Source organism: Mustela lutreola, chromosome 9 (assembly GCF_030435805.1).
Source record: "Mustela lutreola isolate mMusLut2 chromosome 9, mMusLut2.pri, whole genome shotgun sequence".
In the NCBI taxonomy this organism is placed as follows: Eukaryota; Metazoa; Chordata; class Mammalia; order Carnivora; family Mustelidae; genus Mustela; species Mustela lutreola.
Genome location: NC_081298.1, coordinates 55,641,590 through 55,667,135, shown reverse-complemented (window position 1 = coordinate 55,667,135; position 25,546 = coordinate 55,641,590). Strand labels below are relative to the sequence as shown.

Sequence of the window (25,546 nt, the reverse complement as noted above, 5' to 3'; positions counted from 1 at the left end):
ACAAAGTTATGTAAGAGTTGGCCCACAGTATTGTAATGGCTGCCATAGTATGCAAGGGGGAGGCTTGAGCCCACCACAGGCATGCTGATGACCTTTCCTCATCCTGGGGGCAGGCCAAGGGGTAGGGTCCTCACAGGCAGGTAGGTAAAGCAGAGCAATCAAAGCAAACTGAGCCAAAATCACACACAGATGTTGGTATTGTATGCTGATTGGAGTAATACAGAGATCAAGGACAGTTGAAATCATCAAATGCCTGTGAAGGTGATGAGGGAGCAGGAGGCTGGCTGAAGACAAAGCAAAAGCTGGCACCTTGCACCCCCTCTCCATCCGCTCCCCCTCAGTAATATGTGTAGCATTCCTCAGGCACCCCTGATGGCCATAAATGATAAACAAATAGTTAACTTGCAGAGATCACAATCCTGCAAGACAGGAGTCTCCCTTGGTCTACAAATGTCCTAGAGATCTAGAAACAAGGAAGTTACCTTATTAATAGCACAATTTCCGGAGGCAAATAACTCAGTTCCTCAAGCCCTAATGTCTCCCTCCCCACCATAAACAAAACTGAAGGAGGCTGAGTTAGAAGGAAATGTAAATATAGTTAAATCTCTTCTAAACCTAAATCTCACTAACAAAGACGATTGATAGCAGGATTGTGACATCCCACCAAGAATCTCCCAACTATCTCGATGTTAATGACTGGCCTAAAGACAACATTGATCAAGCCAGCAAGGGCAAGGCCTCCGGTAGGCCTCCGATATCCTGGCACCTTGTAGGTCCTCTTTAGCATATGAAAACTCCGTTGAAACCTCCTTTCCCCTCACTTTCCCCCAACCGCAGAGTACATAACCTCACAACCCAGGGCAGCAGCTCTTTCTGCCCAGGGGTCCTGTCCCCGTGCCTTAATAAACCACCATTTTTCACCAAAGATGTCTCAAGTATTCTTTCTTGGTCATCAGCTCCGGATCTCAGCCCACCAAACGTCACCTAAGTTCTAGAACTTCATCAAAGGGAGGGTGACGGGGAGAACCCCCCAGCAAATTGTATAACAGAGTACCACACAGTTGAATGATATAAAAGAGAAGTAATCATTTATTACCTCATCATTTCTATGAGTCAGGAATTCACTAGGTGGTTCTGGGTCTCTCACAAGGCTACAGTCGATGTCTGCCTGGACTGCCATCACCTGAAGGCTTGGCTGGAACTGGAGGGTCCCCTCCCACTGGGCTGCTGAGAGTGCTGGCTGTGGGATGGGCCTCTCCCATGGGCTGCTTGAGCATCCTTAGGGCACAGTGGCTGGCTTCCCTCAATGTAAGCCATCAAAGAGAACAAGATAGAAGTTGCAATGCTTTTTCTGTCTGGGTAGTTTGGAGGCCAGCCGTGATTCTGCGTGGGAGGGACTGCAGGAGAGTGTGGCTTGCAGGAGGCAAGGATCCCTGGCAGCCATCTTGGAAACAGGCCACCACAGACAGAGATGTGGCAGCCTACAGAAACAGGAAATCCTGAGCCCCCATGTCAAGTTCATGATGTAATATCCCAGAGTTGTCCTTTATAGTTCTCTTTGTGTTATATACCGTGTGTGTGTATGGGGAGGGTGGGTTATGAGATGGATTTAATTTCACAAGAAATGTAATTTCATTTCGTGGTTGTTGTTTTTTTTTTCATAACCTCTATGTAGTGTATCAAACTCCTTTTTCATTTATCAACATGTCTTGGACATCATTCCATGCGTATGTATATAATAAGCCTACCTCATTATTTTTAACTGCTGAGTGGCATTCCATACCTTAGATGTACCATGGTTGTGACCATTTGCCTAATGAAGGCAATTTGGTTGTTTGCATTTTTCCTATTACTAACAGTGATAAACTTTGTATATGCATCTTTGTACAACATTTACTTTTATGTAGTTTGTCATTTCAGTGTATATTTATATACACATGTATATATATATATGTATACATATTTATATATAAAGTCTTCAGTTGTCATTTCTTAATTTTATTGTGTTGTGATCAATGTGCCCTATATTATGGTTTCCATTTTTTTTTTGTACTTTTAAAAGTTTACTTATTTTATAGAGAAAGAGAGAAGGGGCAGAGGGAGAGGGAGAGATTCTCCAGCAGACTCCCTGCTGAATGAGGAGCAGGACACAGGGTTCGATCCCACAACCCTGAGATCATGACCTGAGCCAAAAGCAAGAGTTGGACGTTTAACATCCTGAGCCAAATGTTCCTATGTTTTGTATTTCATATTTCTAACAGGTTTTTGCTGGTCTGATTCTGTTGTGTATTTTTTCTAATGACTCTTAGTCATGGTGATTTCTTTCCTTGTGTGGCTTTGTATTTTCACTGAAAGCACACATTTCTTCAAATTTTATCTTAAGAAACTCCCTGAGGTTTGGGTTTAAAATACAAACCTCAAGAGAAGATTATACTTGCTTCTGCTAGGTGTCTGGGAGCACTACCAACCTGAGACCACTCCAACCTGAGACCACTTCAAACTAAACTATTAGCTTGAGGATTTTCCAGTCTACACAGGTAGTCTGAACTCTAGACCCAAACAGTACTAAGAGCCGGCTGTGGTTACACATTACTGGAGAAAACTCTGTGCTCACCCCCTACCTCTCCTTCTATCCAAAACCAAAGCTAAGAAGGTGAGTTGTGGGAGTGGTTTGCTCTTTCAATGACTATGTTTTTTGAGGGTTAAGTAGGAGGGATCTCTGGTCTGACTTCCTTCTTTGTGGGAGCCTTCTTTGTTCGCTGCCAGCTGCACTAGTGGCCCACTGAAACAATTGTTCTAGGCCACTCACAGACCCCACCAAAAAAGCAGAAAAAAAAGAAGAGTGACAGGAATGTTTATGAATTGGCTCTTAAATAAAATCCCAGCTCTAGGAACCATCTACAGACTTCATGACCTTCACCAGCCTTAAGATCACTCACTGGCCTGTTCTCTTCTGTACCACAATCATTGGTCTAAAGCAAGGATGGGAGGACATGAGGACACGAGGAACCAGATCCAAACAGAGAAGTGTGGCATAGCACAAGGCTGAGTTGCTCTTCTTCTTGTCCAACCCTGGAGCAGTCCAAGAGCCCTCTAGTCATCTTTGAGCCAACCTAGCTTAAGGGCTAAGATTCTTGCCCTTGGATGGAAAAGAACCAGAACAGGCCAAGCCAAAGTCTGTCCCCACAGATCCATTTCTCACTGGGCTCACAGTGGCAGAGCTCAGGACAGTTCCTTATTACTCTTTGCTCAAGGGGAGATGTCTCCGGTCCTTGCCTGAGTTTCGGCGCCTTTTTCGACTTAAAAAACTCTCTAGCTTCTTGCTGTGTTTCAGCTCCTTGAACTTCTCAGCTAGGACCAACTGGCGCTGCTCAGATTTCTTCAGGAAGTATGGCCGCTGGCCCTGCTGGGCCCGAGCCCTCTGCTCCTGCTTCAGGGCCAGGCGCAGCTCCTGTTGCCGCTTGCATTCCTGCTGTGCCCGTTCTTGCTGCTCCATCCTCTGAAGCAGCTGCTGCAGTTTCTCCTGCTCCTGCCCAGAACGGTGCTTCTTCAACTGCTTTTTCACCTACTCTTTCTCTTTGGCTAGGATGTCATTCAGGAATTCATAGGTTTGTCAAACACCTCAGGATTATATTCTCCTGAAAGATCATCAAAGCGGGGATCCCGGGCTACCTTCTTACTGATGGGGACAACTTGATGCAAAAATGGCACCCGGACCTTGGCTGACATTTCCAGAGGCCTGTGCTTATCTGCAACACACGCATTTTGGACACGTGGTCTAGAACCTTGCTTCTTAGGACTGTTTCCAGCTGCCAACTGTATGTCTCAGTCCCCACTTGGCTCTGCAATTCCAACAGCTCTTCAAATGACATGTTAGATGTGTCTACTGACGCCTCCCCAGCAACCCATGCGTCTCCTGATCGTACTTTTACACACGGTCTTCTCCCTGCAGAAAACCCGCATCCTCCTTTTCAGAAACTGCCCGGGATCTGCTAACCCAGGAAGCGCCCCCTCACTTCCCAAAGCGTCGGCGGCTCCTTCAGAGAACTTCCCAGTCTCACGGTGACTGCACCACCCCCTGGCCTTCGCGCCCCGCTGTCCCTCGGCTCCGAACCGGGCCCTCACCCTTCTGCAGGCCCCCGGCGTCCTCCCCGCCGCCCCAGCCACCGCGAGGAGGTCTGGCGGCCGCCGCCACACTCTGACAATTTCTTTATGGCTTAACACACACCCAGTTTCTGTGACCATGCTGGGTATGGCTGAAAATAATGTAGATTCTCTGATGGGTCAACAAACCTACTATCTATTATATGACACATATCATCTGTGTTATTCAAATAGTCTCCTTATTTTTATCTTCTGTATCTCTGTCAATTTTGAAAAATGTCCATACAGATCTCACACATGATGGCGAATTTACAAACTGATAGTTCCACTGGGGGTGGGGAGGGTTGGTGAAATAGGCAGTGGGGATTAAGGAGTGCACTTGTGATGAGCATTGGGTGATGTATGAAAGTGCTGAATCACTATATTGAACACCTAAAATGAATATAACACTGTATATTAACTAATGGAATTAAGGCAAAAACTTTAAAAAACTTAAAAATTTAAAAAGAAATTAATTTTTCTTTGTATTTCTATCAGTTTTTATTTTAGATATAAAAGTCACTCAAGTTTATTCACCATCTGGTACGTATCAGATCCTGTGCCGAGGACCTTCCATACATATTATCTCATCCCATCTTCACAGCCACCTATGGAGGAGGCATTATTGTTATCCTTGTTTTTTTAAGTAAGACATCCAAGGCAAAGAAGGACTCTAGATCACAAACTTAGAAAACAGCTGGCTTAGACTTAGACTCCAAGATACGAGTCATACTACTTCAGCTACTGTTCTTCATTGAGGTTTGCTGTTTTTTTATATGCCACTGAGGGGGGGAAAGTTACCAATTTCTGTGATGCACTGCTTTCTTACTGGAGAATTTTTACATTTAGTGAAAGAGTTCTTCTAGACTTACTTGTAAATCATTTTTATCATATATTTCTCTTAAGTATATTTTAAAAAGCCAGACCTAAGTGAAATAGATTGGTTAATGTGTTCCTAAGGTTCGTTTTCCTTCAGAACCTGATGCTTCTGAATCACTGTTTGAGTTGGGGCCAGTGCTGTCCATGTGTTCCTGCACATCTCGTCTTCTGTTCCCTGAGGAGCACTGGCAATTCAGGATTTCTTTAAAAGTGCATCACTGTTTACTGAGTTTTCCTTCCTAGGCATTTGCATTCTTTCACACCAAAGCTGTTGCTTCTTTAATGTGTTCCTGGAAAGTCTTCAGATGGTGACCCTCCCCAGTGACCCTTGCCTGGTTTGCTGACAGACAAGCTGAGGGTTGCCATCACCCATCTGGTCATTGGGAGTAACAGGTCAGCTTTTGTGTTCACAAGCAGTGACTGCTGCTTGGCCAATAGTCCCTGGGAGACATTCTGATCATGGCACATTCTCATTCTGGATATGGTAGAGATGAAAAGACATGTGTTTCAGGCATACATTTCAACTATATAGTTAGATACATGAGGTTTGTAATATAGCCTCTGGGAATCTTGTGCATTTATTATTATGAAATCTGCCTTTCACTGCCTTCCAGGGGAACTCTAAGGGGAAAATATTATGTTAGAAATGCACTAGGGGCACCTGGGTGGCTCGGTGGGTTAAAGCCTCTGCCTTTGGCTCAGGTCGTGATCTCAGGGTCCTGGGATAGAGCCCTGCATTAGTCTCTCTGCTCAGCAGGGAGCCTGCTTCCTCCTCTCTCTCTCTCTCTGCCTCCTTGTAATCTCTATCTGTCAAAAAAAATAAAATCTTAAAAAAAGAAAAAAAGAGAGGAGTCAAGATGGCGGAGAAGTAGCAAGCTGAGACTGCTTCAGCTAGCCGGAGATCAGCTAGATAGCTTATCTAAAGATTGCAAACACCTGAAAATCCATCGGCAGATTGAAGAGAAGAACAGCAATTCTGGAAACAAAAAAACAACCACTTTCTGAAAGGTAGGACCAGTGGAGAAGTGAATCCAAAGCGACGGGAAGATAGACCCCGGGGGGAGGGGCCGGCTCCCGGCAAGCGGCGGAGCAACCGCGCACAAAATCAGGACTTTTAAAAGTCTGTTCCGCTGAGGGACATCGCTCCAGAGGCTAAACCGGGGCGAAGCCCACGCGGGGTCAGCGTGGCCTCAGGTCCCGCAGGGTCACAGAAGGATCGGGGGTGTCTGAGTGTCGCAGAGCTTGCGGGTATTGGAATGGGAAAGCCGGCTACAGAGACAGAGCCGACAGTAAGCGCGCAGCTCCGTGTTACCTTGAACCGGTCGCAGGCTCGGTGAGCTCGGAGCGCGGCCGGAGGTCAGGCAGACGGGAGTAACTGGGCGCTGTTCTCTGAGGGCGCACTGAGGAGTGGGGCCCTGGGCTCTCGGCTCCTCCGGGCCAGAGACCAGGAGGCCGCCATTTGTATTCCCGTCCTCTGGAACTCTACGGAAAGCGCTCAGGGAACAAAAGCTCCTGAAAGCAAACCCGAGCGGATTACTCACCCCGGCCCCGGGTAAGGGCGGTGTAATTCCGCCTGGGGCAAAGACACTTGAGAATCACTACAACAGGCCCCTCCCCCAGAAGATCAACAAGAAATCCAGCCGAGACCAAGTTCACCTACCAAGGAGTGCGGTTTCAATACCAAGGAGAGCAGCAGAATTCCAGAGGAGGAGAAAGCCAAGCACGGAACTCATGGCTTTTTTCCTGTGATTTTTTTTAGTCTTGCAGTTAATTTAATTTTTTCTTTTTCATTTTTTTTTTTTTCTCGCCTTCGGGTAAAATTTTTTTTTTTTAACTGTTACCTTTTTCTTTTTTAACGATTTTTTACTAGTTTATCTAATATATATATTTTTTTTTTTACATTTTTCTTAGGTGTTTTCTTTTTTTAAAAAATTCTTTTCTTTTCTTTTCTTTTTTTTTTTTTTTCTTTTTTCTTTCTTCCTTTTTGAACCTCTTTTTATCCCCTTTCTCCCCACTCACGATTTTGGATCTCTTCTAATTTGGCTAAAGCATATTTTCCTGGGGTTGTTGCCACCCTTTTAGTATTTTACTTGCCCCTTCATTTACTCTTATCTGGACAAAATGACAAGACGTAAAAATTCACGACAAAAAAAAGAACAAGAGGCAGTACCGAAGGCTAGGGACCTAATCAATACAGACATCGGTAATATGTCAGATCTAGAGTTCAGAATGACAATTCTCAAGGTTCTAGCCGGGCTCGAAAAAGGCATGGAAGATATTAGAGAAACCCTCTCGAGAGATATAAAAGCCCTTTCTGGAGAAATAAAAGAACTAAAATCTAACCAAGTTGAAATCAAAAAAGCTATTAATGAGGTGCAATCAAAAATGGAGGCTCTCACTGCTAGGATAAATGAGGCAGAAGAAAGAATTAGTGATATAGAAGACCAAATGACAGAGAATAAAGAAGCTGATCAAAAGAGGGACAAACAGCTACTGGACCACGAGGGGAGAATTCGAGAAATAAGTGACACCATAAGACGAAACAACATTAGAATAATTGGGATTCCAGAAGAAGAAGAAAGTGAGAGGGGAGCAGAAGGTATACTGGAGAGAATTATTGGGGAGAATTTCCCCAATATGGCAAAGGGAACGAGCATCAAAATTCAGGAGGTTCAGAGAATGCCCCTCAAAATCAATAAGAATAGGCCCACACCCCGTCACCTAATAGTAAAATTTACAAGTCTCAATGACAAAGAGAAAATCCTGAAAGCAGCCCGGGAAAAGAAGTCTGTAACATACAATGGTAAAAATATTAGATTGGCAGCTGACTTATCCACAGAGACCTGGCAGGCCAGAAAGAGCTGGCATGATATTTTCAGAGCACTAAACGAGAAAAACATGCAGCCAAGAATACTATATCCAGCTAGGCTATCATTGAAAATAGAAGGAGAGATTAAAAGCTTCCAGGACAAACAACAACTGAAAGAATTTGCAAATACCAAACCAGCTCTACAGGAAATATTGAAAGGGGTCCTCTAAGCAAAGAGAGAGCCTACAAGTGGTAGATCAGAAAGGAACAGAGACCATATACAGTAACAGTCACCTTACAGGCAATACAATGGCACTAAATTCATATCTCTCAATAGTTACCCTAAATGTGAATGGGCTAAATGCCCCTGTCAAAAGACACAGGGTATCAGAATGGATAAAAAAACAAAACCCATCTATATGTTGCCTCCAAGAAACACATTTTAAGCCCGAAGACACCTCCAGATTTAAAGTGAGGGGGTGGAAAAGAATTTACCATGCTAATGGACATCAGAAGAAAGCAGGAGTGGCAATCCTTATATCAGATCAATTAGATTTTAAGCCAAAGACTATAATAAGAGATGAGGAAGGACACTATATCATACTCAAAGGGTCTGTCCAACAAGAAGATTTAACAATTTTAAATATCTATGCCCCCAATGTGGGAGCAGCCAACTATATAAACCAATTAAAAACAAAATCAAAGAAACACATCAACAATAATACAATAATAGTAGGGGACTTTAACACTCCCCTCACTGAAATGGACAGGTCATCCAAGCAAAAGATCAGCAAGGAAATAAAGGCCTTAAATGACACACTGGACCAGATGGACATCACAGATATATTCAGAACATTTCATCCCAAAGCAACAGAATACACATTCTTCTCTAGTGCACATGGAACATTCTCCAGAATAGATCACATCCTCGGTCCTAAATCAGGACTCAACCGGTATCAAAAGATTGGGATCATTCCCTGCATATTTTCAGACCACAATGCTCTAAAGCTAGAACTCAACCACAAAAGGAAGTTTGGAAAGAACCCAAATACATGGAGACTAAACAGTATCCTTCTAAAGAATGAATGGGTCAACCGGGAAATTAAAGAAGAATTGAAAAAAATCATGGAAACAAATGATAATGAAAATACAACGGTTCAAAATCTGTGGGACACAACAAAGGCAGTCCTGAGAGGAAAATATATAGCGGTACAAGCCTTTCTCAAGAAACAAGAAAGGTCTCAGGTACACAACCTAACCCTACACCTAAAGGAGCTGGAGAAAGAACAAGAAAGAAACCCTAAGCCCAGCAGGAGAAGAGAAATCATAAAGATCAGAGCAGAAATCAATGAAATAGAAACCAAAAAAACAATAGAACAAATCAACGAAACTAGGAGCTGGTTCTTTGAAAGAATTAATAAAATTGATAAACCCCTGGCCCGACTTATCAAAAAGAAAAGAGAAAGGACCCAAATAAACAAAATCATGAATGAAAGAGGAGAGATCACAACTAACACCAAGGAAATACAAACTATTATAAGAACATACTATGAGCAACTCTACGGCAATAAATTTGACAATCTGGAAGAAATGGATGCATTCCTAGAAACATATAAACTACCACAACTGAACCATGAAGAAATAGAAAGCCTGAACAGACCCATAACCAGTAAGGAGATTGAAACAGTCATTAAAAATCTCCAAACAAACAAAAGCCCAGGGCCAGACGGCTTCCCGGGGGAATTCTACCAAACATTTAAAGAAGAACTAATTCCTATTCTCTTGAAACTGTTCCAAAAAATAGAAATGGAAGGAAAACTTCCAAACTCATTTTATGAGGCCAGCATCACCTTGATCCCAAAACCAGACAAGGATCCCACCAAAAAAGAGAGCTATAGACCGATATCCTTGATGAACACAGATGCGAAAATACTCAACAAAATACTAGCCAATAGGATTCAACAGTACATTAAAAAGATTATTCACCACGACCAAGTGGGATTTATTCCAGGGCTGCAAGGTTGGTTCAACATCCGCAAATCAGTCAATGTGATACAACACATCAATAAAAGAAAGAACAAGAACCATATGATACTCTCAATAGATGCTGAAAAAGCATTTGACAAAGTACAGCATCCCTTCCTGATCAAAACTCTTCAAAGTGTAGGGATAGAGGGCACATACCTCAATATCATCAAAGCCATCTATGAAAAACCCACCGCAAATATCATTCTCAATGGAGAAAAACTGAAAGCTTTTCCGCTAAGGTCAGGAACACGGCAGGGATGTCCATTATCACCACTGCTATTCAACATCGTACTAGAGGTCCTAGCCTCAGCAATCAGACAACAAAAGGAAATTAAAGGCATCCAAATCGGCAAAGAAGAAGTCAAATTATCACTCTTCGCAGATGATATGATACTATATGTGGAAAACCCAAAAGACTCCACTCCAAAACTGCTAGAACTTATACAGGAATTCAGTAAAGTGTCAGGATATAAAATCAATGCACAGAAATCAGTTGCATTTCTCTACACCAACAGCAAGACAGAAGAAAGAGATATTAAGGAGTCAATCCCATTTACAATTGCATCCAAAACCATAAGATACCTAGGAATAAACCTACCCAAAGAGGCACAGAATCTATACTCAGAAAACTATAAAGTACTCATGAAAGAAATTGAGGAAGACACAAAGAAATGGAAAAATGTTCCATGCTCCTGGATTGGAAGAATAAATATTGTGAAAATGTCTATGCTACCTAAAGCAATCTACACATTTAATGCAATTCCTATCAAAGTACCATCCATCTTTTTCAAAGAAATGGAACAAATAATTCTAAAATTTATATGGAACCAGAAAAGACCTCGAATAGCCAAAGGGATATTGAAAAAGAAAGCCAACGTTGGTGGCATCACAATTCCGGACTTCAAGCTCTATTACAAAGCTGTCATCATCAAGACAGCATGGTACTGGCACAAAAACAGACACATAGATCAATGGAACAGAATAGAGAGCCCAGAAATAGACCCTCAACTTTATGGTCAACTAATCTTCGACAAAGCAGGAAAGAATGTCCAATGGAAAAAAGACAGCCTTTTCAATAAATGGTGCTGGGAAAATTGGACAGCCACATGCAGAAAAATGAAATTGGACCATTTCCTTACACCACACACAAAAATAGACTCAAAATGGATGAAGGACCTCAATGTGCGAAAGGAATCCATCAAAATCCTTGAGGAGAACACGGGCAGCAACCTCTTCGACCTCTGCCGCAGCAACATCTTCCTAGGAACAAGGCAAAAGGCAAGGGAAGCAAGGGCAAAAATGAACTATTGGGATTTCATCAAGATCAAAAGCTTTTGCACAGCAAAGGAAACAGTTAACAAAATCAAAAGACAACTGACAGAATGGGAGAAGATATTTGCAAACGACATATCAGATAAAGGACTAGTGTCCAGAATCTATAAAGAACTTAGCAAACTCAACACCCAAAGAACAAATAATCCAATCAAGAAATGGGCAGAGGACATGAACAGACATTTCTGCAAAGAAGACATCCAGATGGCGAACAGACACATGAAAAAGTGCTCCATATCACTCGGCATCAGGGAAATACAAATCAAAACCACAATGAGATATCACCTCACACCAGTCAGAATGGCTAAAATCAACAAGTCAGGAAATGACAGATGCTGGCGAGGATGCGGAGAAAGGGGAACCCTCCTACACTGTTGGTGGGAATGCAAGCTGGTGCAGCCACTCTGGAAAACAGCATGGAGGTTCCTCAAAATGTTGAAAATAGAACTGCCCTATGACCCAGCAATTGCACTATTGGGTATTTACCCTAAAGATACAAATGTAGTGATCCAAAGGGACACATGCACCCGAATGTTTATAGCAGCAATGTCCACAATAGCCAAACTATGGAAAGAACCTAGATGTCCATCAACCGATGAACGGATCAAGAAGATGTGGTATATATACACAATGGAATACTATGCAGCCATCAAAAGAAATGAAATCTTGCCATTTGCAACAACGTGGATGGAACTAGAGCGTATCATGCTTAGCGAAATAAGTCAAGCAGAGAAAGACAACTATCATATGATCTCCCTGATATGAGGAAGTGGTGATGCAACATGGAGGCTTAAGTGGGTAGAAGAATAAATGAAACAAGATGGGATTGGGAGGGAGACAAACCATAAGTGACTCTTAATCTCACAAAACAAACTGAGGGTTGCCGGGGGGAGGGGGTTGGGGAGAAGGGGGTGGGATTATGGACATTGGGAAGGGTATGTGATTTGGTGAGTGCTGTGAAGTGTGTAAACCTGGTGATTCACAGACCTGGGGATAAAAATATATGTTTATAAAAAATAAAAAATTAAAAAAAAAAAAAGAAAAAAAGAGAAATTCACTAAAGTTTGGTTTCTGTTTTGGTATTCAGCCTAAATCTGATGCTGGTACCTAAACTTGACACATGTAAACAGAAATGTGGACATGCAGTTAACCAAACAACTCTTATATAAGCTTTTCCACAAAGCACATTCACGATGCTTTAAGTGCTCCTTCTGCTCTCCTGAGTCTCCCACAGCTAACCCTGTACCATGTCTGAGTCTGAATAGTGAATCTGATAGAAGAAATATTTATGGTGTAAGGGCCTATAGCCAGAGCAGTTCAATCCTGAGCCTGCCCCCCTCCCCCCTGCCCTTCAGGGAACTTACTTAAAAACAAGTCCCAGAAACCAGTCCCAGATAACAAAGCCCAAATACAAGGGTGGGTCAGGCCAGGTGGATGTATCCAGTCGGTGGGGGCACATACTGTCTCCTAGCTACCAAGGAGTATGGGCCCCACCCTTTGGGTGCCCTTTGGGTGCCAATTCTGACCAAGGTGATAGGCTAGTTCAAATATCTACTATAGCGTAAATTGTAATTCAATTGGTCACTTACGTGTGACCTAGCAGAACTGTGCAGCTTTCTCTGTGTTATAATATCATCGGTCACCTGTGTGTGGCCAGACCCAACCACATGGACTTTGCCCTTAAAAGCTAGTCTGTAAAGAAGAGAGACTCTTTGAAAGACTCTTTTCTGTAAAGAAGAGAGACAAAGAGAGACTCTTTGCAAGAGACGTCCCTGGCCGGTCAGTTTGATTCTTGATGCTTGGCACGAAATAAAGTTTTGCTTGACCTTCGCTTTGTATCAGTCTCATTCCTTTGACCATGGACCCAACAATGGAATAGGAAATCAGCCAATGAAAGTGCCTGGCCAATTGCCACAGACATCGAACAATTATGACTAAATTTCTGAGTGAATTAGAAATCACAGACATTGTTTTGCTCTCACTCTTCAGCTGTGTCGGGGAGCAATTGTAGTGAAGTGTGATGAAGGTGAACTATTGCCCTCAGCAGACAGAAAGATGAAGATACTCATTGTTCCTCAGCCAAGACCTTGGAGTGGCTGTGTCTTCACCTCTACAAGTTTTCAGACCAGATGGGGAGTTGCCCTTGAATGGCCTTTGAACTGTGGAGGGGTAACAATGTTTACACAAGGCTAGCAGGACCAGGAAGTGCCACCAAGGAAGACTTATTGCAGTAAGTCAAGGCAGATGCCACACTGTTTTGGTTCTTCATTGTGTTCTCAGTGCATAGCATGGTCTGGGAGACAATGGCAAAAAACAGACGTGGCATGAACAGGGGCCCTAGCCACCCTTGGATTGCTATAGACTTTCCTGCTGCCCATGTGTCCCTGATGGAGAGAGAGCCTCACAATGCTGTGATGGGCTGGGTGACTGGGACTCATCAAGCAGGTCCATGAGTACTGGTTCTTCCAGTGGAAGAACTGCCAGCAGGGCATGCGTTTTCAGGGCTTCCAAACTGATGGTACTCAAGCCTTCTATTTGAAGTCATTTGAGAGCCACACTGCAATGGCTAGCCTCTCAATCCCTCTCCAGAGCACATGGAGTGTTTATTCTCAGTGATTGCAAGTAACAAAGACCACACAGGATTCATGGTTGGGTACTTCAAGTATTCATTATTCCCCAGCTTAGAAATTCCATGTGTCTGATCTAGTTTCTGCCACCTGGTCTGTCCACAATAGAGATGACTAGATGAGGGTGTGGCCAAAATTAACAAGCTCTGGGAATGAATTGCAGAGAAGCAACTGCTTTGTTGGTTCATTTCTTCTGACCCATCAAAGTCCAACATAATGATTTTGCTGAGGAGAATGGCTCCATTATCACAGAGATGTCCAAGGTCTGTCCACAAATGTTTGAGTATGCACTGTCCCAGCCTGGTTCTGTGGTGGTTCACAATGAAGTGAGGAAAATGGTCCCTGTCTCAAGGACAGTATGCAAAAACATCAAAACCAGAAAACATACATGCACAGCAGTTTTTAAAAAGCCAGAATCACGATCGTATTATTGAAGTAAAGTATAATATTCATAAGAAATCATAAATGTACAATCATAAAAGTACAGCTCTTCAAATTTTCACAAAATGTTTACACCCAGATCAAGAAACAGAAATGTATTAGAACCATAGAAACACTCTCCCCCACCTGCTAAGGATACCAATCTCCTGACTTTTTCCACCACAGATTAGTGTTGTCAGTCTCTAAACATTATATAATTGGAATCCTACAATGTAAACTCTTCCTTTCTGGCTTCTTTCACTCATAATTGTATTTGTCATTTTGTCCATATTCACATCATAATTGTGGTTGGTTCATTAAAGCTGTCGCTGTGTATTTCACAATCTATTTGTCCATATCCTGGAGATGAGAATTTGAGCTTCCCCAGTTTGGGACCTTTACAAATAGTGCTGCTGTGAAGCACATAATTTACATAGGTATACAAGTCTTTGCATAGTTCCCTAGCAGAAGAATAACTGGGTCATGGAGGACACACATGGTCAGCTCTCATGGATAACTGCCCAAAGTGCTTGTCCTCTAGTCCCATTAAATGATCCTTTGACTTTGGATTTAAAGGACTCTACCCCAATGGATTTGATAAAATACACATCCATTGAGCTCCTAATGTATCCAGCCATGTTACCAGGCTGCACCTCCTTTCCTCCTCACAACAAGCCTTTGGCAAAGCAGTGCTGGGAGTCATGGCTCACCACAAGATGGACTTCCAAAGGGTTTGAGCAAAGAAATACATTCATATGGTCAGAATACCCCTTTGGAAAGGTTACCTTTGAATATCCCATAGGAAGCCATTATGTCGAAGATTTATATACCACCTTTCAGCAAACTTAACCACAAAGAAGACCATATGTCTAAGAATATTGGAATTCACTCAGGATGTTCCATGTATCTAAGAATGTTAGAGTCATGCTCAGCAGTAACACGAGTGCTGAAAATGACCAAAGAGAATGTACCATCTCTTTGGGGGATGTGATCATTAGGTATAGTACTGGTTGAATGGCCACCACTATTTAAATTGTTGTTTCTAATTATTTCTGTCTCCCTCCCTCTGTCCTTCTCTCTCTCTCTCTCTTTCTCTCTCTCTCAAAACTTGTGTAAATGTATTTATAAAAGTCATATAACATGACTCCATTTTATCCTCTTCTTAAAGTTGATATACATCTAAGTCTCAGAAAAACTAAGTAATTTGCCCAAGATCATACAATATTCAAATACAAGACACTTTAATCCCACATGACATGATCTTTCAGGCATACACCTTCCCTTACAAAGCAGCTAGGATCATCTAACAGGCATATCTCAGAGATATTGCAGGTTTGATTCCAGAGCACTGGAATAAGGCAAATATCACAATATAGTCAAAAGAATTTTTTAATTTCCCAGTGCATGCAAAAGTTATGCTACACTACAATGTAGCCTATTAAGTGTGCAATAGTATTGTCTTTAAAAAGCAATATATAGGGCGCCTGGGTGGCTCAGTGGATTAAGCTGCTGCCTTCGGCTCAGGTTGTGATCCCAGGATCCTGGGATCGAGTCCTGCATTGGGCTCTCTGCTTCGTCAGGGAGCCTGCTTCCCCCCTTTCTCTCTCTGCCTGCCTCTCTGCCTGCTTGTGCTCTCTCTCTGTCAAATAAATAAATAAAATCTTAAAAAACAATATACATACCTTAATTTTAAAATAACTGTTGCTAACCATCACCTGAGTTTTCAGTGAGTTGTAAACTTTTTGCTGGTGGAGGTTCTTGCCTCAGTGTTGGTGGCTGCTGGCTGATCAGGATGGTGGTTGCTAAAAGCTAGAGTGGCTGTGACAGTTTCTTAAAAGAAGATAACAGTGATGTTTGCTGAATCAATTGAGTCTTCCTTCCACAAACAATTTTGCTGTAGCAGGGGATGCTGTATGATAGCATTTTATACACAGTAAAACTTCTTTCACAATTAGAGTCAATCCTCCCAAAACTGACTGCTGATTTATCAACTATGTTTATGTGCTATTCTAAATATTCTGTTGTCATTTCAACAATCTTCACAGTGTCTTCACCAGGAGTAGAGCCCATATCAAGAAACCTCTTTCTATGCTCATCCATGAGAAACAACTCCTCATCAACTAAAATTTTATCATGAGTTTTCAGCAACTCAAATCAAACCACTTCAGGCTCCACTTCTGATACTAGTTTTCTTTCTATTTCCACCACATCTGCACTTACTGCTTTGACAAGTCTTGAACCCCTCAGAGTCATCCATGAAGGCTAGAGTCAACTACTTCCAAACTCCACTTCACATTGGTATTTCAGTATCTTCCCATGAATTGTGTTCTTAATGGCATCTAGACGGGTGAATTTTTTCCAGATCCATCAGAGGAATTACAATTTTATAGCACCTATAGCCCTACAAAGAGTGTTTCTTAAATAATAAGACATGAATGTCAAAATAACTCTTTAATCCATGGACTGCAGAATGGTTGTTGTTTTAGCAGGCAGGAAAACAATTTTAATCTTTGGACACCTGGGTAGTTCAGTAGGTTAAGCTACTGACTTGGTTTTGGCTCAGGTCATGAACTCAGGGTTGTGAGATCAAGCCCAGCATGAGGCTGGGCATAAGATTCTCTTCCTCTCCCTCTGCTTCTGCCCCCTGCGTCTCTAAACACACACACATTTACATACACACACACACACAAACACATATCATTAATCTCACTGGACACTTGGGTGGTCAGGTTCGTTGGTAATACCCAGTAATATTTTCAGAGAAATATTTTTTTCTGAGTAGTAGTTCTCAACAGTGGACTGAAAATCTTCAGTAAATCATTTTTTAAAAGATTTTATTTATTTATTTGACACAGAGAGAGAGATCACAAGTATGCAGAGAGGCAGGCAGGGGCGGTGGCAGGTGAGGGGGGAAGCAGGCTCCCTGCTGAGCAGAGAGCCCGATGTGGGGCTCGATCCCAGAGCCCTGAGACCATGACCTGAGCCAAAGGCAGAGGCTTAACGCTCTGAGCCACCCAGGTGCTCCCACAGTAAATCATTTTTATAAAGAGAGGTGCAGTCATCCAAGCTTTGTTGTTCCATTATAGAGCAGAGGAAGAGTAGATTTAGCATAATTCTTAAAGAACACTAAGGTTTTTGTGATAGTAATTGAGCATTGGCTTAACTCACCAGCTGCATTAGCCCCTAACAAGAGAGTTAGCCTGTCCTTAGAAGTTTTGAAGCCTGGCATTGATTTCTACTCTCTAGCTATGAAAGTCTTAAATGACATCTTCTTCCAATAATAGACAATTTTCATTTACACTGAAAATCTGTTGTTGAGTATAGCCATCTTTCTTAATTATCTTCACTAGATCTTCTGTAAAACTTGCTGTAGCTTCTACATCACCACTTCCTGCCTCACCTTGTACTATTATGTTACAGAGATGGTTTCTTCCTTAAAACTCATGAATCAACCTCTACTGGCTTAAAACTTATCTTCTGCAGCTTCCTCACCTCTCTCAACCTTCTCAGAATTGAAGAGAGTTAAGACCTTGCTCTGGATTAGGCTCAAGGGAATGTTGTGGCTGGTTTGACCTTCTATGCAAACCACTGAAACCTTCTCCATATCAGCAATAAAGCTGTTTCACTTTCTTATCATTCATGTATTAACTGGAGTATAACTTCTAATTCCCTTCAAGAACTTTTTCTGGGGCACCTGGGTGGCTCAGTGTGTTAAGCCTCTGTCTCCAGCTCAGGTCATGATCTTTGGGTCCTGAGATCGAGCCCTGCATCAGGCTCTCTGCTCATCAGGGAGCCTGCTCCCCCCTCTCTCTCTGCCTGCCTCTCTGCCTACTTGTGATGTCTCTCTGTCAAATAAATAAATAAAATCTTAAAAAAAAAAAAAGAACTTTATCTTTGTATTCACCACTTGGCTAAGCATTTGATGTAAGGCCAATCATTTGGCTTATCTCAACCTTAGACATACTTTCTCTTTTTTTTAAGAAGATTTTATTTATTTATACAGAGAGAGACACACCAAGAGAGGGAACACAAGCAGAGGGAGTGGGAGAGGGAGAAGCAGGCTTCCTGCTGGGAAGCAGTCCAATGCAGGGCTCAATCCCAGGACACTGGAATTATGACCTGAGCCAAAGGCAGATGCTTAATGACTGAGCCACCCAGGCATCCCTAGACATACTTTCTTCACTAAGCTTAATCATTTCTAGCTTTGATTTAAAGTGAGAGATATACAACTCTTCCTTTCACTTGAACACTTAGAGGCCATTATAGGGTTATTAACTACCTTATTTCAATATTGTTGTGTCTCAGGGAACAAGGATATCCAGGAAGGGGGTGGGGGGTATAATGGCTAGTTGGTAGAGCAGTCAGAACACAGGCAACATTTATCAATCAATTTCACTATCATATGGACACAGTTCATAGCCAAAACAATTACAACAGTAACATCAAAAATCATTGATCACAGATCATCACAGCAAATATAACAACAATTTTAAAAGTTTAAAATATCACAAAAATTACCAAAATGTGACACAGAGACATAAGGTGAGCAAATGCTGTTGGAAAAATGGTGCCTATAGACTTGCTCCACATAAGGTTGCCACAGACCTTCAATTTGTGAAAAACACACCATCTGAAAAATGAAATAAAACACAGTATGCCAGGATGCCTGGGTGGCTGTTAGTTAAGCATCTGACTTCAGCTCTGGTCATGATCCCAAGGTCTTGGGATTGAGTCCTGCATCGGGCTCCCTGCTCAGGGGGATATCTGCTTCTCCCTCTCCTCTTTCCCCTGGCTTGTGCTCTCTCTCTCTTTCGCTCACTTGCTCTCACTTCTGCTCTCTCTCAAATAAATAAATCTTTTTAAAAAAGAAAGTTTAAAAGATAAATTTTTTTAAAAGTATGCCTGTATATGGCATATAAAGAGACTTTTAGTACTAGTAAGTGAACTAGTATGTGAACAAATCCCTTGAACCACTGAAAGATTTTTGTGAGATCTGCATAGAAATTCTCTGATATTTCAGTGCTCATAATGAGTGAACACCTAATTCTTACTCATGAAATTTTCCCCAATAAACTGAAAGGGTAGATTATCCACACCAGTGTCCAGAAAACTGTTTGACAATGGTTTGTTTGTGAAGGTACACAGCTCACAATTTAACTTCTCTCATATGATTTGTAGGTAAAAAGAACCACACATAGTGTTTATTACTGTCCAATCTGTGGCTTTCTCCCAGTCAAAATTGTAATTATCTACTATCTGGTCTGAATAAACATACACCTTTTAGTTCTGAACATGGAATTAGGAGTAGATTCTTTCTCTTCTGAGTGGGTGTGGATCCCTAGATCTAGAAGAGTCACCTAGAAGCAAACAGGAATGCTTCCTCATCCACTCAGCTTTTCCAGAAGCTGGAGAGAGGAACATAGAGGATTCCTTTCTAATCTGCTGCTGATGGACAAGAGCTCCCACTGACTTTCTTGTCTAAGAGAGGGGCAGCCTTTGTTCCTGGGAGGTGTGGTCCAGCCCTCTGGGCAGTGGCATGGGGACGGCAATTTCACCATTGTGCTCCAACAGTGTAAGTGCAATGGTATGAACCAAGGGAAATATCCCGATATTTCCAGCAGTCACAAAGAAAGCGTAGGGTTAAATGGTTGTGGTCTAAGGTCTTCTCACTGGAAGGATTCAGGCCTTCAGGAGCTGTTAGAACCAGCCCTTCCAATTACATTATTAAAAAATTAAAGACCCTCTTACTTTCCAAACACAGCACTTGCACTTAAATCAAACTGCTAAAATTGCTAAAATATGATTAAGTTGCATAAATCCGATTTTAATTTAAGGCCTAGTTTTCTCAAATAGTTAGGGAACACTCTGTGTACAATGGTGGGAGTTTTGTCACCAACTGACATTTACTTGGAAAATCAAAGTCCCTAAAAGTGACTGTACCAGGAAACCTTGCTAATGTGTCATCGCTAGCATTGACAGCCCTTTATTCAATTTCTTCCTTTTACAAATTATTTTTCCTCCATGGATCCTGTGACATTCTTTCTGTGTCTTTCAAGGCAAAGGAAACTATCCTTTCAAGTCTTCTGCAGGCTTTCCCTGCATCGCTGGTTACACAGTGTTTACTGCAACTTTAAGAAATGTTTTGATAGGAAAGAAATCTTCCTAAAAGCATTTTCCGATCATTGTTAAAGAATTAAATCCCCTCTTTTAGCTTAGAGATAAATAAAGTCCTGATTACTAGAGCAAAGTACCTTGAGAATTTCAAATTTATTCCCCTGATGACATAATCCTCCTGCCAATGAGTTGACCATGTGACATACACACTCCTGTAATGTCCATGTGTTAATGTCCGGGAACAAAATCACAATCTGATCTGATTTGGGTTTTGTTTTTGTTGTTTGTTTGTTTCTTTCTTTCTTTTTTTCTTTCTTTCTTTCTTTTTTTTGAGGAAGAAGAACTTGAAACAACATAATGCAGCCACATAATCATTAGACACAAAATAAGCTGTTTATCTGATTTTACATACGCTCACAATTGCATCTCACTTTTGAAAAACTAAAATTACTTTTTTAAATGATTCATTTTTTTCTGATTATAAAAGCCTGCATGCCTGTTGAGGAAATATAAGAAATGAGAAAATATCAAACACTCCAAGCTGATGATCCACAAATATCCTGTTAATATTTTTTGGTATTTTAATCAATACTTGTCAATATACATAACCTCACAACTCAATATAATTTTTGACACAACTTGTACTAATTTTTTTCACTTCACATCATTTATGTGCAGTTGTAACTGTCATTAAAATATTTCCAAATCTGCAAAGATACATGCTAAGGTATTAACAGTGGTAAGTTCTGGGTGATAAAAGTATGTTTTTACTTTCTTATTTTATGTATTTTTATATAAATTTTCTAATTTTTCTGGCATGCACATTTATTATTACAAAGAGGTTATTTTTAAAAGCAAAAAAGATTGCTTTCCTTGGCTATGCATATTCTGTCTTACAGAAACACTTTGGTTTATTTAATCTTTACAAAATGACAGACACTTGCCCATTCCAAAGTCTTGGGAGGAGTCCCAGCAACAGGTTCACATGGTCATATGTTTTTGTAAAATCTGCCACAGTGAACCACCATAACTGCAGGCACTTGATACCACTCAAACTGCCTGCCTCACATCCTTGCATGTTGAGTGGTCAGAGGCATTTGGGTGAAGTTGAGTTGGGGATGCATTTATGTGACTCACAACCCTCTAGTTGCAGCTAAGTTACTGCAACCATTTTAGCATGGGGATGGCTTTCAGTAACACACCTAATGTCATCAAATACACAAGGACTTAAGTAAGGGGCTTCTGGGATGGCAGCAGCAGTGACAAAAGTTTTGAATCTCTTTGAATCCTACATGAAAATAATATCATAATTAGAAAGCAAAACTGAAAACACATGGACAAACTTACAACAAAACTAGATGATAAATTATTTGCCCCAAAGCCACCAACTACAAGCAAATAGGATAATCACCATGTGTCCAGAGTCCTGCCTGGTCTCACCACTGTGTGGAGGAAGGAAAAGGAAATAAGGAAATTAAGGAAACAGAAGACTCAGGAAAGAATTAAAAATGAAAGAAAATCAGCTGAGAAATAAAGGCAAACTTCAAGGAACATAAGAGCATATAACAGAACAGTTAATGTTTTGGAAGAAATAGGAGGATTTTTTTTTTAAAGTCATAAGGAAATTTAAGAAGAGGCAAAAAGAATTTTTCTAGAAGGGACAAGGATGAAAAAAGTCAGCATATGGGTAACAGGAATACCTGAATTTAAAAAACAGGAATAAAGAAACAGAACGAATTTTGAAATCTGTAACTGAAAAAAACTTTCCTGAAACATAGGGCTTAAAAGAGATTTGGAGCTACATATTGAAAGAGCACAGTGTGCACCTGAGACTATCATCCAGAATGACCAATACCAAGACATATCCTAGTAAAAGTACTAAGCTTTAAAGCCAAATAAACAATTCCTTTAAACAGGTGGGCAAAAAGAGCATGACAGGACCCAATATAAAAGCGACTGAAAATAAGATCACTATCAGTGTTGACAACTACGCATACTACAGAAAGAACTGAAGAAATCTATTTAAGATGCAGAGCAAGAAGGGGTGCCTGGGTGACTCAGTCATTTAGACAGCCATCTCGTGATTTTGGCTCATGTCTTGATCTCAGAGTCCTAGGATCAAGCCCCACATTGAACTCCAAGTCAAGCCCTGTGCTTAGCAGGGAGTCTGCTTGAGGATTCTCTCCTTCTCTCTCTGCCTCTCCTCCTGCTCTCTCTCTCTATCTTTCAAATAAAATAAATACATCTATTTAAAAAAAAAAAAAAAAAAAGATGGTAAGCAAGAAAATGTGATTCCAGGATTTTAAAATAACCAAATTGCTTTTATTTTTTTTTAAGATTTTATTTATCTATTTGACAGAGAGAGAGAGAGAGAGAGAAACCACACATGTAGGCCAAGGGGCAGGTAGAGAGAGGGTGGGGGAAGCAGGCCCCCTGCTGAGCAGAGAGCCTGATACAGGACTCAATCCCAGGACCCTGGGATCATGACCTGAGCCAAAGGCAGAGGCTTTACCCATTAAGCCACACAGGTGCCCCACCTTATTTTTTAAATAATTTTTAAATTGCTTTTAAAATAAAAAAGTACAATGCCACAGGCTTTTCTGGGTATCTCAGTAACCTTCTCAGCCCACACCCAGAGAAAGCCAGGAAGTGCCAGGGGCACCCTCCCTGATGAGGGCAGTAAGTCTGAAATTCACTCAACTAGCTGCTGAGGATCCTGGTTAATTGACCACCTTCTTCCTTGTCTCTTTCCCTTGTAGCCCCCAAGCCTGTTTAGGGAACTGTAAAATGCAGAGGCAAGTCCCAAGGTACTGAGTTCAGAGCACTTAGTACTTGCAATCCAAGGAGCTCATCTCAGTAAATTCCATGAGGCTGCCTCTACACAGGAATATAGAAAGACCTTGTTTGGGGTAAAGGGGTTAAGAAGGGTTAAAAGGAATCTCCACACCCAGCCCAGACTGGCCTGGAGCCACCACCAGAGAGTCTGACATCTGCTGGGAAGAATATGAACCAAGAGGGAATTCCCTGGGAAGATGATGAGCCAAGCCAGGCAGGTGCTAGAAGGAGAGAGCCACATCATTACACTGAAACTAAACAGTCTGTGGGGACTGAAATGTGCCCTTTCTACAGAAAAACTAGCATCCAGGGCAACCATCTCTAAATGCTTCCTATTGCTGTCCATTTTCACAGGAGCACCCTTCCAACAACAAAAGAGTGCATCAAAGCACAAATGCACAGGAAATCAACGACATTCAATTCATTTTTAGAGGTCTTTGACAATTTCACTGCCCTGGAGAGAATGCTGATGTCCTTGGCTCTTGTAAAGTCAGGCCTCATGTACCATAAAGCCCAAAACCATCACTGTATTTACACAGTCACAGAAACAAAACAACCAACTGGTTGTCAGCCGGCTTAGCTTTTTCTAAGTTGGTAAACATACTTTTCAAAAGTTCAAAGTTGTTTTTCACAAGACTGAGAAACTTTCACAAAGACTGAGAAACTGCCACAAATAGACGATGAAGGCGACATAGTGGTAGTATCCTGGATCAGGCTCTGAAACAGAAAAAATGACATTAGTGGGAAAACTGGTGAAGTCCAAATAAAGTTTGTAGCTTAGTAAATAGTCTAGTACTAATGTAAGCTCTTAGTTTTGCTAAAGGTAACATAGTTACATAAGTGCTCCCTGGACTTATCCCATGGGTCCCTCCAACAGTTGCTGCCAGTAATGGACAGTGGCTACAGCACCATTTCACACTGTGGCCCTGAATTCCAAGACAATGAGAAAAAATAGAGGTGACACTTTCTGGAATTTTCTCTATTCCACTTGAAGAAATGACCTCAGCAACCGTACTGAACACTGTTCTTCTCTCTGCCTACTTCTAAACATGGAGATATGGATGATACCTTTGAAGTATTTCCCATCTCATCAGTACTTGCTTGCCTTATAGCCCAGTGTTGATGTTAAACTGCTTGGTCCTCCCATGGAGTTTTCTGACATGCTCACAAAGCACAGTCAAGTCCCCACACTGGCCTGTAAACAGGAACTGAGCAAGAGACCTGGTTAACTGAGAAATATAGGATGGAGATGTGACATTTCCCTCCTGCATGGCTACTGGGTCTGAAGAATCAGGGTGGGTCCCCACGATCTCCGTGTCTGTTTTGCCCTCTATAGCCAGATATCGGCTGGAGCAGGGGTGGAAAGATGGCCCTCAGTGGCTGGGGGCAGCATGCTAATATCCTGTGACAGGATGTGATATGCCAATGGGACCCACCCAGCAGCTGATGGTGGCACAATAGTGAGGCATTTGAGCCCTGAATCTGATTATGCTGTGTTCCAACTCCAGCTCAGTCACTGCAGATTTGAGACAAGGATTTGGTGCAAGGTGTTTATTTGGGAAGTGACTCTGGGAAGCACTGTGAGGGATAGGGGAAGTGAGACAGGAAATACAAGGGAGCCAAGGCAAAGCACATTAGTTAGCAGCTTACTTTTGTGGGCACGTGGGTTCAAGGATGCTGCATACCTCTGGGAGCCTGGGAAGACCAGTTTGGCTTGTGGGAAGCTGGGGTCTTTCTCCTGTCCCATGAGTGTGTCCTGTATGCAGCCAATGTAACCCTCTTCATGGGAGTTGGCCTCTGGGCCTCTTCCTCCAGTGGTGTCTCTGTTTAGCCCCCTTCCAGGGACTGAGAGTATCTCAGTGCAAGGCAACGAATGGGCTTGCACACCCTGGGAAAAAGGTGGTACAGCTACTGCAGCGCTGGGTAATTTCACATTTTGCCAAGTGACCTCAGCAAATTGTTTATTTGTGAAAGACAAAAGGATGCTGTCATTATTCAATAAGTGCTGACAGAGGCCATTCTGTGATCCCTGTCCTTGAGAATGGCCACCAGGCATCCTAGCCTGAGTGTTTCCCCAGGGAGTCTTCACCATGGATGCCAAAGTCCACCACAGTGGGCCTTGAGCCCTAAGCACCATATCCGAGTTCCCCTCACAACTGACTGGGGTGGGAATTTTTCAATGTCCTGGGTGGTACACTGGGAGGATCTGGACATTGAGCAAGGAGTCAGCCCTCCTGTGGGAGCACAGCTCCTCAGCACTTCCACTTACCCTCATGTCTGTCCTACAATCCCATCTGTCTGCCGAACCAGAGCCCCCTGAAGTCCACTCTCTTGAGTGTCTGTCCCTACCTCTGCCTTG

At 42.0% G+C, this 25,546-nt stretch overlaps 1 protein-coding gene across 1 annotated transcript; it reads right to left on the bottom strand.

Moving 5' to 3' along the window:
• Positions 1-2,837: 2,837 nt before the first annotated feature.
• Positions 2,838-4,245, bottom strand: RRP36 (ribosomal RNA processing 36). Its single transcript, XM_059134351.1, is given in 4 exon segments — positions 2,838-3,612; positions 3,615-3,818; positions 3,821-3,946; positions 4,017-4,245. Coding segments are annotated over 4 exon segments (933 nt in total). The 3' UTR covers positions 2,838-3,238.
• Between the last annotated feature and the right edge of the window lie 21,301 nt (positions 4,246-25,546).